General features: G+C 44.8%; 1 protein-coding gene across 1 annotated transcript in view; it reads right to left on the reverse strand.

The window, feature by feature from the left end:
- The window catches only part of GLG1 (golgi glycoprotein 1), a 77,440-nt gene that overhangs the window by 22,166 nt on the left and 40,694 nt on the right, over positions 1 to 14,580 (reverse strand). The window contains exons 4-8 of the mRNA XM_050311146.1: positions 14,076 to 14,291; positions 9,198 to 9,401; positions 8,514 to 8,585; positions 6,110 to 6,293; positions 4,103 to 4,317 (exon numbers count right to left, since the gene is read on the reverse strand). Coding sequence (XP_050167103.1) covers positions 4,103 to 4,317; positions 6,110 to 6,293; positions 8,514 to 8,585; positions 9,198 to 9,401; positions 14,076 to 14,291 — 891 coding nt within the window. The remainder of the gene's footprint in view (positions 1 to 4,102; positions 4,318 to 6,109; positions 6,294 to 8,513; positions 8,586 to 9,197; positions 9,402 to 14,075; positions 14,292 to 14,580) is intronic.

A 14,580-nucleotide genomic window follows, 5' to 3' on the forward strand; every position in this document is an offset into this window, starting at 1 on the left:
CAGTAGTTTCTGGACTGTAACTCAGCCCCACTTCATTTTCCATCAAGCTGTGAATTCCCAAAGACTGACTGAGAGCAGACTGGTATCATCATTTGACAGGCAAACATTTTTAGCTGACAGATTTGGAGGGGAAAGGAAAAAAAAAAAAGGCAGAGAGCTTGCTTAGAAGGCAACTGCACACTGACATCAAATGCTCTATGCTGTTAACATCTTGACACTTGCTTAATGATTTTTGTCACTGGCCCCCAGCCCAACTAAATCAAAAGCACAGTCACAATTTTATCCTCCACCTTTCAAAGTCTACACCTAAACACCATCCAGGAAACTCTCAGGGGCAAAGCCCTAACATCACAAAACACAGGGAAGAAAAAAAGCATCAGAGAACAGGAGAAAATACCAGCTAGCACTACTTATCCAATAGGAAACTTATAATCATCAGGCCAGACCACAGACTGCCTGGGAGGAAAGCAGAATTTCCTGCAACTTGCTCTTAATTATGCCCAGCCTCAGCTTCCAAGGGATGCAGGCATATCAGAAGAGCACTGCCTATCCAAAATTCTTGGGATATTTTCACTAAAAAATAAAAATAAAAATAAAAATAATAAATAAACATCTGATAGTGGTCCAATAAAAGCCAACACAAGATCCAGTTCCTAACAGGGACCAGCAGAAGTGAGAAGTGATGTGTTCTTTACAAACTCTGTAAGAGTCACTGCAAGGAGGAGAAGAACGTTGTGGTTCTGCTGGTGCACACACACACAGCCTGCATGGATGAGCAATATTCTGTATATAAAGTGCTGGCATCACTTTGTGTCAGATGTTTATGTATCAAAAAGGTTCCAGTACGATCAGTGGAATTGGTGCCTCAAGGAAAATCGGGTGAATAGAACCACAAACCTAACACTTTCTTACACACACAGATTAAATAAACTGGCCAGAGCATTATGTAGGCAGGATTCTTCCTCAGATCTCAGTTTAATTGGTATTTTTCTTGCTATCAAGTGGAAGAGGCCAAAACCCACTGGGTATAAGAGCTTGGAAGCAGCGAAGCACCTCCTTGTCCTTCCACCCTGTTTTGGGCACTACTGCAGAATTCACTGTCTCAGTTCTCAACCACATGCAAGATGTGCAGCACCAAGCCAGCTGCCCTGACTGCAGGGAAGAAGGAATAATTTGGCACAGTGATAAAAGTGAAGGTTGTAAAGGATTCTCCTTCCTCCCACAACAAACCCCTGCAGCTGAAGAAATGGAGCTGGATGAACTTGACAGTCCTCTGAACTTTTATCCTGATATAGCTCAACTAACAATGAACTATCAGCTGCATTAGAAACTGAAAACAAAAAAACATATGCCCTTTAAGGAGGGATTATAATAATAAGTCTGATGACTTACACCCTCCCCATGTGGAGGATCCCTAAAGATCCCAGTGTGGCAAGACAGGCTGAACAAACACTCAGTTCTTTTCTAACTTGGGCTGAACCACTTATGTTGCGCAGAAAGCCACTGTTCTTCCCACCATTCACAGGACACAATGGCATTTTGGCAAGTTCACTGACCAAGAGCAAGGCAAAAGCCCCACACAGCTCAGACATTTGGGACAGATGTGCTCCTTGCACAACAGCACAGTTAAGTGTGAGCACAAACTCCTGTTGTGCAAGATCACTCTGGCTGAGGTGTCTCACAAGAAATGGAACTTCTCAGATCAAAACACTGGGGTTTGAGAATGTCTGGGAATGCATTTCATTGACAGCTTTAAATACAAATGCTCGCTCATATTCTACCTGCAGGAAAGGGTAAGAGCAGACGCTCCTGTAGGAAAATAAAATCACGGAGGTTCTTTGGTTGTGTGGTGTTGTTTTAGGATTCTTTATGCTGTTTTTGGCAGATAGGCAAACATCTTCCTAAGGCAAGCTGAATCAGAGTAAACCTTCACAGACACAACAGGAAAACCAGATCCAAATTAGATGATTCCTCTCAGTTTCCTCAGGCAAACTGTCCAGGCAGGTGTGTCTGGTCACAGAGCTTCTATAAGGAAGAATTTCAGCACAAGAACTACTGCTTTGAGTTAGCCAAGAAATCAAGGAGCTGCTTTAGCATTCCCTAACAATGCTGCTAAAAAAGCATGGACACATGAGCTTCTGACTGTGTAGGGAAGACATCTGGAGATGGACCCAAAGCACTGCAGCCAGCTTTGCTGGGACCCCCCCAGAGCACCCTTGCTGTTCTCTGTTCCTGCAGGTGAAAATGCAGAGGTGCCACAGACCAGCACTGCCACCACCACCAACCACAGCAGCACCACCTCAGAGGTGCTCTCTAGGTACCCAAAAGGAACTCTGAAAGGATGGGTGTCTAACTTGCCATCTTCAGGGCCTGTCATATGACAAGGAGTCTATTGCTCAAGTCCCACAGTATCTGGAAGGGTTTCAGGCAGTAAAAGTCTCTTCCTTGAAAAGCTAATTTGAAAGGTAAAAAGTAGGAAGTTGATTCTAACACAATAAATCAAAACAGAACAAAGTCACTGACAGCTGAGACAACCCTTACCATTCAAATACAAGGATAACAATAAATTATTTAGTACCTCACAAGTTGTCAGCAGCTTTATAATAGTACCATGCCAGTCTTCAGGAACTCAGATCGTTGGAATGTTTATCACATTCTTGCAATAATCTATTTCCTCTTGCCCATAAGAACAAGGACAAGCTAATTGTATTTTATAAAATCAACACTTAATTTGCTCCTGCTGTGTTTTGCAGAGAACAGAACACATTTAACTTGAAGGGGAGTCGTGGACAAGCTGTATTATTGCATCAACTTAGTGTACAAAAATAAAGCAGCAGCTCAAGCATAAGAGAAGTGTAAAACCCCCAAACTTGCTATAGATTTCTACAGCTATTTTTCTCCAAAAGTTTGAAATCTCATATCATTTTTGGGGGTGTCCTATCTTGACTTAGGAGTTGTTCCGAACCCACCCTTCATGATCTGAAAGTTATTCCCAAGATGAACTGATTTCATGACAATTTGCAAATAATCAGGTACGGAGGCAGCAGATTCATTCTCACATTTGAACAGAAACAAACAGTGGGTTTTTCCCACAAAGGCTGCAAAGCACGAGTCACCCAGCACAGCTCCCCACAGAAGTGACTCAAACTGCGCAGCTGCTGCACCAGCACACCTGGTGTTTGTGCAGAAATGAGCTCCGTCACCCAACACCCTGTGCCTAAAGAAAACTGAGCAGGTATTAATTTACCTGTGATAATATGCACAAACGGGCACCACTTGGGGCTCAGGCTTTAAGCTACTGGTTCCACATATTGCAGGAAGTCACAGTCATACATCTCCCCAAATTCCTGCATCAGAACTAACACTCCCTCACCAGTTTTGTCATTGATGTCACTTCTTCTGGGCTCACAGGTCATGAAAAGTAAGTATTAAGTACAAAAATGTAACGTATTAAAAAGCACTAATGAGTTTGGACAAAAATTAAATTATTGTCTTCAATGTAAAAACCCCCCAAACAGGATATATCTGGGCCAAAATGAAAAGGCAAAAAGAGTTATCCCAATTTACAAAGGTATTTTGGAGAAAAACTACATTTTCTTCAGTGGCTGCAACTAAACCAGCATGCAGCAACTCTCTGTCCCTGAAGTTCCATTTCCATCATTTAAGTTGAATGAAATAAAAATAAAACTGAGTGGGAAGGTGCTTCGAGAAGGTTTTCTGCATTTCCAAGGACAGGGCACGGGGAAAAAGTGGAGAGGGAATATTTTAAAATTACAAAAAGCAAGTTTCCCTACATCTTGCACCCAGGAGAGAATTTCATGACTTGAAAGCTGTTGGGAGAAGAACTACGGGAGATCCAGTACAAAATCCAGTGCAAGACAATCCAAAATGTATTTTTCTGAGGGGAAAAGCCCCACCATTACCAATGTGCTGCTGGATACCAAGCTACACTTCATACCATGAGCAATTTACAACTGCCTCCAGCATTCCCCGGCAGAGCCAGGCTGACTCCAGCAGAACCTCCATCGCGAGGCACAACAGACACACCAGCGCTCCTACCAACAGAGCAAACCACAGGGGAAGTGACAGAAGAGCCTCTTACCGCCTGCTGACAGTTGAGCCCCACGTTGCCCTTCTCCCCCCGCACGACCTTCATGAGGCAGTGCAGGGTGCGGCCCTTGCGGTGCAGGCCGGAGCAGTGGTGCTCGATCTCCCCTCGGCAGCTCAGGATGATCTCCGGGCTCAGAGAGAAGTCTTCCATCAGCATGCGCCGGTAATCCAGCATCTCGCCCTGGCACTCGCTGCTCACTTGTCGACCTGAGCCAAGAGAACACGATGTGGTTTAGTTTCAGTGCTTAGCAGAGCCCTTCTTGACCTGAGCTGCCGTTGTGCTGGAAGAGCAGCGACAACGTCCACGCTCTGAACACCAGACTGCAACAAGTGCGCTGGAGAGGACGTGCTGGGCATCAAACCAGGGCTGTGGTAGCTCCTGTCACTTAAATGAACCTGTAAAATACAGCCAGGCTAAGGATCCAACATGCTTTTTAAAAAAGGATTCCTGGAAGATTAAGAGAAGCTTATTTTGGATTTCACATTACGGGAGTTGTTCTGAAGAACACCCAAGAGCGCTCAGTGGGTCTGCAGTTCTGTACCACAAACAGCTTTACCCCACGTGCTCCAGGGCTCATTTTTCCACTGTGTGAGTCTCCTCTGGTAGTTCACCAGTTTGATATGTAACTGGGGGAGGAATTTGTCAGGACAGCAGGTTAAAGGTTTTCTCTGAGGAAAAGGTTTTCTAGAGCAACAGCACATAAATGCTCAGGAAGCCAAAAACCAGCCTAGAACAAGAGCATGCATGGAGTGTCCAATAAACCACTGCAGCTGCACAGGAATCTAGCTGTAGTAAATGCTTGGATCTGCTATAAGCTTTCCTGCAGTCCCCATGTAGACAGTTTGGGGTTTTTTTTTAATCAAAAGGACCATGTTGGCTTTTTTGTTACATCCTCCTCCCAGTCCTCATCACAACCTGTTCCTATGTGCACAACACCCCATGGAACAGGAGACACCCCAACAGGGGCTCCCAGGCACTGTAACACAGACACGTGGAGCTGTGTGGAATAATTACTGTTCCTCCTGGGCTGTGCTTTGTGTCAGACACTGCAGAACCTGTTCCACCGTGAAAGTGGAAGTTAATAACTGAACAGCATGGAATTCAGAAAAGCACCTGCCCTACTGCAGGGAGAAGGAAGAAAGATCCCACAACTCTTCTACAAACAGGACACATCATTTCCACATCAATCAGAGGCAATGAAGTTATTCAAACACACAAAAGCAGGGATTGCTTATGGAGCCTTTCCCTCCCATGCCAGAGGCACTGTATGGAGCCCTGCTGCAAAGCCACCCAGCTGCACGCCAAGGGAAAAACAAGCACTTCTCCAGTGCAGATCCAGAGGATTGATGTAACACATCATTTCACATGTTATGGCAACTTCACAGAGAACCTTTAGCATGGTCCTGCTGCATTCAGCCCTCTAATGCCTTTGGGACAGCAGCTGGTGTTAGGGCATGTCCAGCTTACAATAATTTCAATGAAAAAAATAATATTCTCGTGCTTACCTTCTTTTATTTAGGAAAAAAATAGAGTTAGAGAAATTAAGGCATTTACCCAAGCTCCTGAACTGCAAGGAAAGACATCATTTACAGGAGGCAGAGGACTGAGTATCCCTGGCTTTCCCTGAGCGAGGATAAACAGGTTCTCTATGCTGTGTTTTAACCTTGTAGCATATTTAATGCTCACTACACAAAGGAAGAAAAGAGCTGCTTGAATTCACAGTGAATAGAAGGATTTGCAACTACACATCAGCAGTCCAAGTGGGATTTGGTATTTTGCATTTTAAACTTCTTGTCTACACAATAGGAGACAGCAGCAGAGGTTTACTCAGCCATTCTCCTCAACAATAACAAGAGTGGGGGAAAGCACCACGATGTGGAAACTTGCCTCTGAACCAAAGCCTGGAAAAAGGTACTTGGAGAAAGGGACTGTCAATTAACGGTGAAGGTGAAGAAACTTTTAAAATCGTGGTCCCAGCGAGCCTTCAGCTGCACTCACCTCTGTGCACTGCAGACTCCAGGCACATCAGGAGGTAGGACAGCCGGGCTTCCCGGGAGCGGGGAAGGTTCTCCACATTGCACCGGTACTTCTTCAGGTCACTCTTACAGGACTTGGCCAGCGAGTAACTCACTTTGTAGTCCTGGGCAATCAGCTTCTGGCGGGTGGTGAGGGCATCACGGCACTGCAGGGGACACAGGGGGGTGATGGAATGAGTGTCTGTGTGCTGGTGGCACAGAGCTGGACCTGCTGCTTTCAAGTTTTCAAGTTGCATCTCAGAAAACAACTCGTGCTTTAAAATTCATGTGTTTAAGCCGGACTGCAGTTAAATTGCATTTGTCTCATAGAAACCACACAGTTAACAATGCACACTGAGGTCAACAGATCAAGGGTTTCAAAGGCAGCAGCTCTCTGCAGAGCACTTCTCAAAACTGCACATTCATCCAGCTCTTTGTGAAGAGCTGTGGCTGAGAGCGTGACTCATTCTCGGTAACTAGGCTCGGTTGCTGACATTTATCCCAGCTGTGGTACATGTTCACCCCATGCCCTCAAGAAATAACTTCTTCCAGTCACATTTTCAAAATAGCGTGTTCCTTGGATTTGTTCTGCACACACTGAGCAGATGACAGCAGATAAAACAGGCTAACCGTGGGAATTTCTAGCCATTTTCCACAACTGGTGAGGTTCACGAGGATGCACTGTGGCCAAACCCAAACCCAGCAGCTGCAAGACCAACCCTCTAAATTTCATCCAAAAAAGGGCCTGTAAAAACACTGCTACACTTCGCAGCTTTTGGTTTAAATTATACGAAAATTAAATCTGAGGGTGGCAGGAAATTCAGAGTAGCTCAAGCCAACTTGTCCATTCTCAGCCTATTTGAAAGGAAGGGGAACAGTGCACATGTAGGGTAGGGAGAACAGGGAGCAATCTTTGGTCCAAGGAACAGAGGAGCTCTAGATCTCTCTCCCCAACTCCTTACACCAGGTTTTTGACTTTTCTCCCCCTCCTTCCCACACCTACTTTAGGACCTGGAAAGCCCTACTGTGAGATACTCCCACTGCCTCTTTCATGCTCCTGTGCCATGACTGGGACCTTGGGACTGGTCAAACTTATAGCTCTGGACACAGGGAGACACAGGCTGGCAGATACTCATCCCCTGAGGGAGGGAAAGGCTGGGAGCAGCCAGGGAGCCAGCTCTGGATTACACAAAGCCACCCACAGGGCAGCTATTGCTGGCTACATGTGCATGCAGCAGCTGACACCACAGGCAAGGAGGGGCTCTTTCCTGGGTAACAGCTTCTACCAAACTAGAGACTTTGCAGATGGTCCAACTTTGGCAGCTACAAGAGTGAGAACTACATTTAGTGCTCCTCCTGCTCTGCAAACTGCACCCTCAGAGCACCCACCCCTCTCTCCCTACCACGTCATCTGTCCCAGCTTCATCTAACCCCCTCTGCATCTTACATTCATACCTTAGACAGCTGATCGTGGAAAACACCCCTCAAAACCTACCACTGTCCCTGAATGTCTGCAAGCAGGTTAAGCAAAAGCCCCAGGTCCTGTCAGGAACACGCTTCTACAAAGTGGAGCTTTGTTTCAAGCCCCCAGTGATCACTCTTTCAGATTTGACTTTGTTAATTGGAACCAAGCTGTCAGATAGCTGATGTATTAACAGAAAAGGAAATTAGTCTGATCCCTCTAGGACTCTTGAATCGGGCTCCTTCAGTGGATCTTCTTTGGGAAGATCTTTACAGACATCCATCTTCATGTTGTTTCAGACAGTTTATATGTAATTCCATACAATCCAAAACACTATGATGCTGCTTCCAAAAATCACTGAAGGCATTGCTGCCTTCCCAAAACACCTACCCAAATACAAACTTTTTTCAGGACTGGCTGTCCAGAAAAACATTTTTTTTTTGCTGTTGTTGCAAAACACATCTTCAGGAAAATCCACAAGGAAAACTTCAGGAACTGAGCTATGCATCTTTCCCAGAGGATGTGCTACTTGAAAACAGTAAAACAGTGAAACAAATGCAGTTTCCTGTGCTGAGGAACTCGGGCATTTTGTTTCTAATCTGTAAGTTAGGACAGCATTTACCCAAGGCTTACCCTAGCACGATGTGACTGCTACTTTAAACACTCCATCACAGTGCTACCACTTGAGCTGCATGTCTGCCTCCCAAATTACCCACCCAAAGCTTTGATTTATTTAAATCCTTAACTTTAAAGGCTGAAACTTGACACACAAAAACATCAAAGTAAAAGAATTTGTTAAAGCGGCCGATTATCCGACCACGTAGATGACGGATTTTCCTCAACACTGGAAAAGGATAATGCAGCCTGGACCGAGGAATGATCCGATGATTTCTGCAGTAAAGATTTGTCTCAGTAGGATACCTACCTTTTCACTCATTGATTCTTCAAACTTGTGATTAAAGAGGCACTTGTATACTCGGCCTTCCCCAGCCTGAGTCTGTGAAACAGAACAGAAACATTTACCGTTAATATTAAGACCTGCAATGCTTAATGGAGAGGGCTGAACTACACCTAAGGGCTTCTTTTTTTTTTTTTAAACTAGTAACATATTAGAGTGAATATTTCAAATGACAGCAATACCTGCCGTGCAATGAAAATCTTTAACATTTTATTGCATTTAAAAAAATCTAGTCGTGCTCATCACCCTGTTAGTGTGAAGGCTCTCAGCTGGCACAAGCTACTTCAGACTGAACGATGCAGCCTTCCAGCTCATCGCTCCAAGGAGAAGCAGTGCTACAGTAAGGGCAGACCAGGTTTGCCTTGTGCAATAAACAGCTCCGAGCTGTAGAAAGGAGAGGTCACCCATCTCCACTGCCTGCTCCCCACTCCCTGTCACACCAGCTCTGATGCTCATTAAACCATTTACGACAATTCAGTTCATTAACGTCCCAGAAATAAGGTTTGTTTGTTGGGTGAGTGCATTTAATACAAGGTGTCTATCTGCAGTGTTAGGCACTACCACTCAGGCTCCAGTGTAGAGTCTCACTCCTTGTTCCAGCAGAGGTTTGTTGTGCATGGGTTGCTGCAGAGACAAGAGCAGAGCACTCACGTTCTCACAGAACCGCTCCCGGTCGTCTCGGCACGCGAAGTACAGGTGCCGGTCCAGGTGGAAATCGTCCGAGGAGAGCTCAGCGACACGGAGAATTGCCTTCTTACACTGATCAGAAACCTGAATTCGAGGATCAGTCTCCTCTGCCTCCTTCACCAGGCCTTTTTCCAGGCACGCCACCACCTCTCCTTGTGAGTGAGCATCCTATGGGAGAAGGAGGAGGCAATGCCTGTGAACAACCATTTACATAGTCAAGTGATCTGTGATTCTGGCAAAGAACCGTATTAATTAAGCAACACTGTCTACATATAGACTTCCAAAAGTTCAGCCTAAACCACATTCACATTCAGAGGAGGCAACAGTTAATATCTGTGCTAACCACACTTTATACACCACCATCCTGCTGATGGTCACCATGAAATCCCCCCTCCAATGCTGTGGGCTTGTTTTAATGTGACTTAATGAGATTATCACTACTTAGTCACACTGCTCAGAGCAGTTTACCAAAACAGCCAAATTATCTTTAATCTGACACAGCTCTCTTGGCACCATAGCAACAGCAAGCAACAGCATCACATTAAGAACATACTTGGGAGAGAAAAATCATAGTTCTGCCACGCCGAGACAAGCCTTCAGCTTGGGTGGGGAAAATTCGTGATGCTAAAAAGGCCACAAAGGAGCTTTGACCAATGTAGGCTTCTCAGAGCTAATTCCACCATTAAGAGAATAAAAAATTGCAAAGCATTCAAGGGTAAATGAAGTCTGGGACAAAGCAGTTCTGGCCCAATGCTGTGCACCACATACCCACTGTCCAACAGGCCTGGACACAACTCTGGACTATGAGCAGTGACTGTCAATAAACACAGAGAGCCTGTGCTCTGTTTGAAAGCCTGGAAGAAGCTGGGCAAAGCTCAGCAAAGCTCCATTTAGTTTCCTACATCCTTTCTACGTGTTTAGAAAGAGAACCATTGCTCCCTCTATACCTCTGGAGAAGGTCTGGTTCCCCTAATAAACATGAATTCTTCTGGTACAGACTTCTCAAGGCTTTTTGCAAGTTTTTCCTGTGAAGGCCATCTTAATTTATGCTGCTCTGCTTATACTACCTGGAGTATGCAACAAGGCATGCATATTCACATTCAGCTGAATCACCCAGCCTGGCATTTGCAGTCCCCGTTTCGGAGCCATCCCTTCAGCTCCCTCTGTCAAGCAGATCCATCCACTGCTGCTGCAGGAGCATGAGGAAGAGAGCAGTCTCCACAAAACACGACCACGACCACTCAAAGCCACACAAACTCTTCCAAATCTTTTTGTTCTGAACGTGTCTCCTCAGCAGGCAGCCTTTGATTCATGTCTTAGCTCTGCTACACTTGGAGCACAGGCAGAATCCACCAATTACGAAATTGTAAACACAACTTAGACATAAAATCAGTTTAAAAGGGCTAAAAGTAGTTTTTCCCTTTCTTTAAAAAAAGGGGGGAAAAAACCCCAAAATCCCACAAACCCCAAAGTTCCTTATTTTGGTTTGCTCTTTTCTTTGAGTGGGAACTGGCCAACTCCATATGCTGGCCAGATATCAGTACTTTTGAAGAAATACAATAATACATCAACAGATCCCCTAGGACTGAGCCTAAAATCTGGGTTCTGAGCAATACCAGTTAGCAGCACCATTGCCACATAACTAAATTGCCATTTATCCACACTGGAAGTTGTGCTGACTCGCTGGAGCCAGAGCAGCCAGGCCATGGAAAACCATCCAGCAGATCTACCAGGAGTTTCAATTCAGCCTTCCCTTGGCTAACTCAGACACCAGGGATGCTGGGATGGTTTTTGGATCAGCTAATTCCCAGTAGTACAGGTGATAGTACATTGCATAATACTACACATACACTGCTATACCACTACACTGAGCAAACAAAGACTGAGCTCAACGTTATCAGCTCTTCCCGTGCAAACTCAATTCCCCCGTGTCCAGTACTGCTGTGAAATTAAGGAAGGAGAGCAACTGTACTCAAAGCACTCAGGGATCACAAAAAAACCCCAAACAACAAGAAAACAGTGGTCTCCTAAGGTGCTTTCTTTAGGAAAAGCAGTGTTATCTGTTACAGCACCACGACAGCTGTGCAGTGGACACTGACGGAGCTTTCACGATGGCAAAGAATCATCTACAGCTCAGACACCAAGGTTAAACAGCACCCTGGCAACTACACACCACCCACTAGCTTAACACAACCCTGGCCATCACCAGGACTGGGAAAGCAGCTCATTCCAACAAACAGCCAAAGAAGAAAAGCTCCGCTGCACTTACCAATTTCCATTTCAAATTAGGTCCCTACTGCATGAAGACAAAGCAACTTTTAAATACCAGGAGTCCAAATTTGCTATAAAGCACTACTGCCAACTGGAAAGGTGACTGAAACTACTATTAAATGTTTCTCCACTAACTGGAGGAAAATAAAAACAAACCCCCTCCAAACACCTCCACAACACAGGCACATATGTTAGAAAAGTCAGCGCTTTCAAATGACACATCTAATGCCACATCCACAGCCTTTCTGATACAGAATGCAAAATGAAGTCTATGGTCCGATCAAGACTTCCAAGCTGAACTTTAAAGCTCTTACAGTGCAGAAACCCAACTAGAAATGTGGAAAAGAAAGCACAGAAAGCACCACATCAGAAGCAACAAACCCAGCAGGGTTTCAATTAGAAAGTAGAAAGCAAGCTGAAAGAAAAAGGGGAAGTACAGAAAAGGAACATGGTTAGCCAGCAGAGGGGCTTCAAGAGGCAGTGCAATTCCAGAATACCAACTTAAGTGCCTTTCACAATTAAAAATGCCACCATATCCCAGTTATTCTGATGAAGCTATCATACTGCAATCTACTAGCTGCCTGATCTGGATGGAGTTCATGGTCTAGCTGTGCTTATTTCCATAAAAAAAGAGAGAGATGAATCTCTTCCCCCATTTTCCTCCTCAGGTGTCCAGGTGCTATTTATTAAATTCACAGTTACCTTCAGTCACACAAAAGGGTAATGACTGTTTCTCTACAGGTAACTCTCAGAAGTTAAAGAATGGAAATAAAACCAGGACTAGCATCTGATGGGAGCAAATTAGATTTCTCCAAAGCAGCAAAGGGATAGAACAGAACACCAACAAAAGAAATGCTTGCACAGCCATTTATAGCTGTTTCCATAGCAGTATAGAATACTTCAATTGCTCTGAGTGCCAAAGATGACAGCATAACAAAAGATCCACGACAGGCTGCGATGCTTTCACAGGCCAAGGCACATGTTCTGGGTTGGGTACCAAGAGAGTGAGAAACACGCACAAAACCCCCACAGAAGTTGGGTTAGTGATCCCTTTGCTACCCTACAGGAACTTGGTGACCCCAAGTTTGCATCCATTTCCCTCTCCCTGATGGTTTGTGGCTCACCCACCCCAGCCCAGCCATGCTCCCCTTCACCCCTGGTAACCCAGACCAACACAGAGGGCTGTGCACCCTTCCACACACAAACCTGCCCACAGCACTTCACTTCTACCATGGGAGACTTGGCTTATGCTCACAAAACCCCCTCTGCTGTGTCCCCTCAGTGCCATCACAAGTTATTTTAGGTTATTTCAGTTTGGTGAGGCCACAGGTAACACGCAGGCCTGACACCCAGGATTCCTGTATTACACTTCTGATTCTGTACTGATTGTTAAAAGCAATTTCTCATTCCATGAGGTCCTTCTCCTTTAGAAGAGAACCTTTACTTAATGGAGAAAGCAAGTTATTCAGCTGTTACCAGCCTGAACCTGTGGTGCCTCCAAGTTCCTCCTGCTTCTGTGGTTGCTTTTGTTCTTGTTTCCAGAAATAGGTTCTTACTCTTGTGCTTTCTGTGGTTCACCTAAGTCTTCTGGAATACACCAGCCCTTCAATTTAACACACTATGGGTGTGAAGCTGCTTACAGCAGTGAGCATCTCAAACAACCAGGAAAGCTTTTCTTTTTAAAGCAAAAAACCATGTATCTTTTGTTATATACCCCCTCATTAATAGCTCATCTAACAGACTAATTGTTATAAGCGTAAGAGGTATAATTTCAAAAGCACTGTAAAAAGCTGATAGGGTAATTTTAACTTTATCCCTCAACATAAAAACTTATCATAGAAGAAGTCACTCATTCCTGCAGCACTACATAATTGCTGCCTGCATTAGCTATGCTGAAGCAGACAGGGAAAGACAGCCCCTTGAAAATAACCCCACATGTAGTCACTGCAAACTGTTCTTTGCACCAGCCTCTGCTAAAGTCTCACGTGGCAAAAGAACACAGATTCAGTACAGCCAGGACAGTACTGGTAAGTCTGCACTGCTAAAATGTACCACAGGGTACCCTGTGCCCTTCAACTGCTTTTGGGTGGGCAGGGGAAAGGAGAAGCAAACAGATCAAAGCTCTTGAATCAGTCTATCAACCACAGCCAGAGAAAACAGAAAGGGTTATAGCACAGGGCTCATCACCCTGATAACCCTCCTGCCAGACCCCACCAGACTGTGAAATAAGCCAAGCAATAGGCCTGCTTAAATCTATTGTTTGGATTCATTGTACTGAGTCAAGCCAGAGAGAGTGTCATCAGAAAGACAAGTACCTGCCAGATCACCTGTAGTCGGTGTGGAAAGACAAATGAAGGTCTCTGAACAGCAGTTCCTCGCACAGGAACCAATGCATATTTATTAAAAAGGAGCTGCAGAGAACCAGGACATCACCCTTTTCAGACAGATGAGATACACCACACGTTTCCTCAGCTGCAAGTGAGACAGGAACTATTGCAGAGCCCCCGCATCAGTTTCCTTGAGTGAACGACTTTTACAAGCCTATTGACAATCTACATGTTCTCTGGATACCTTTTCTCCAGGTCGAATGCTGCCACATTTCAGGAGATTGATGTCAGCCTTGCAGTCATCCATGAAGCCGCAGATCAGCCGATAATCGCTGAAGATAATGGCTGTCATTTTAGTGATGTACTGATGGCACTGGTATTCAGTGATGTTCCCTCTGTGATCCACCAAACATGATACCAAGAAGCCTTTACCAACTGGTTCATCTGCACACTCCTTTATCTGTTAAAAAAAAAAAGGGAGGGGAATAAAATTACAGTGGCTGCAGCTACTGATTTTAACCTTATAAAAAAAATCCTCAAAGAAACTTGCATCCGTAGCTTCAAAATCTGCTAGCAAAGAAACCCTCTAGGCTTCAGTTTGATTTTCAGTAAGTCAGAACACTTGAAAATATTTCAGAAAAGAGAAATCTCATGTGTGCTAACATCTGAAAAAAAGCAAACACAGCGACCTTGAGGATTATAAACTCTGTTGCTCAATAATCATCTTTCATAATTACACTGAACCCCTG

The sequence above is a fragment of the Myiozetetes cayanensis genome, unplaced genomic scaffold (assembly GCF_022539395.1).
Source record: "Myiozetetes cayanensis isolate MyiCay16 unplaced genomic scaffold, myiCay2020 scf16, whole genome shotgun sequence".
Taxonomy (NCBI): Eukaryota; Metazoa; Chordata; class Aves; order Passeriformes; family Tyrannidae; genus Myiozetetes; species Myiozetetes cayanensis.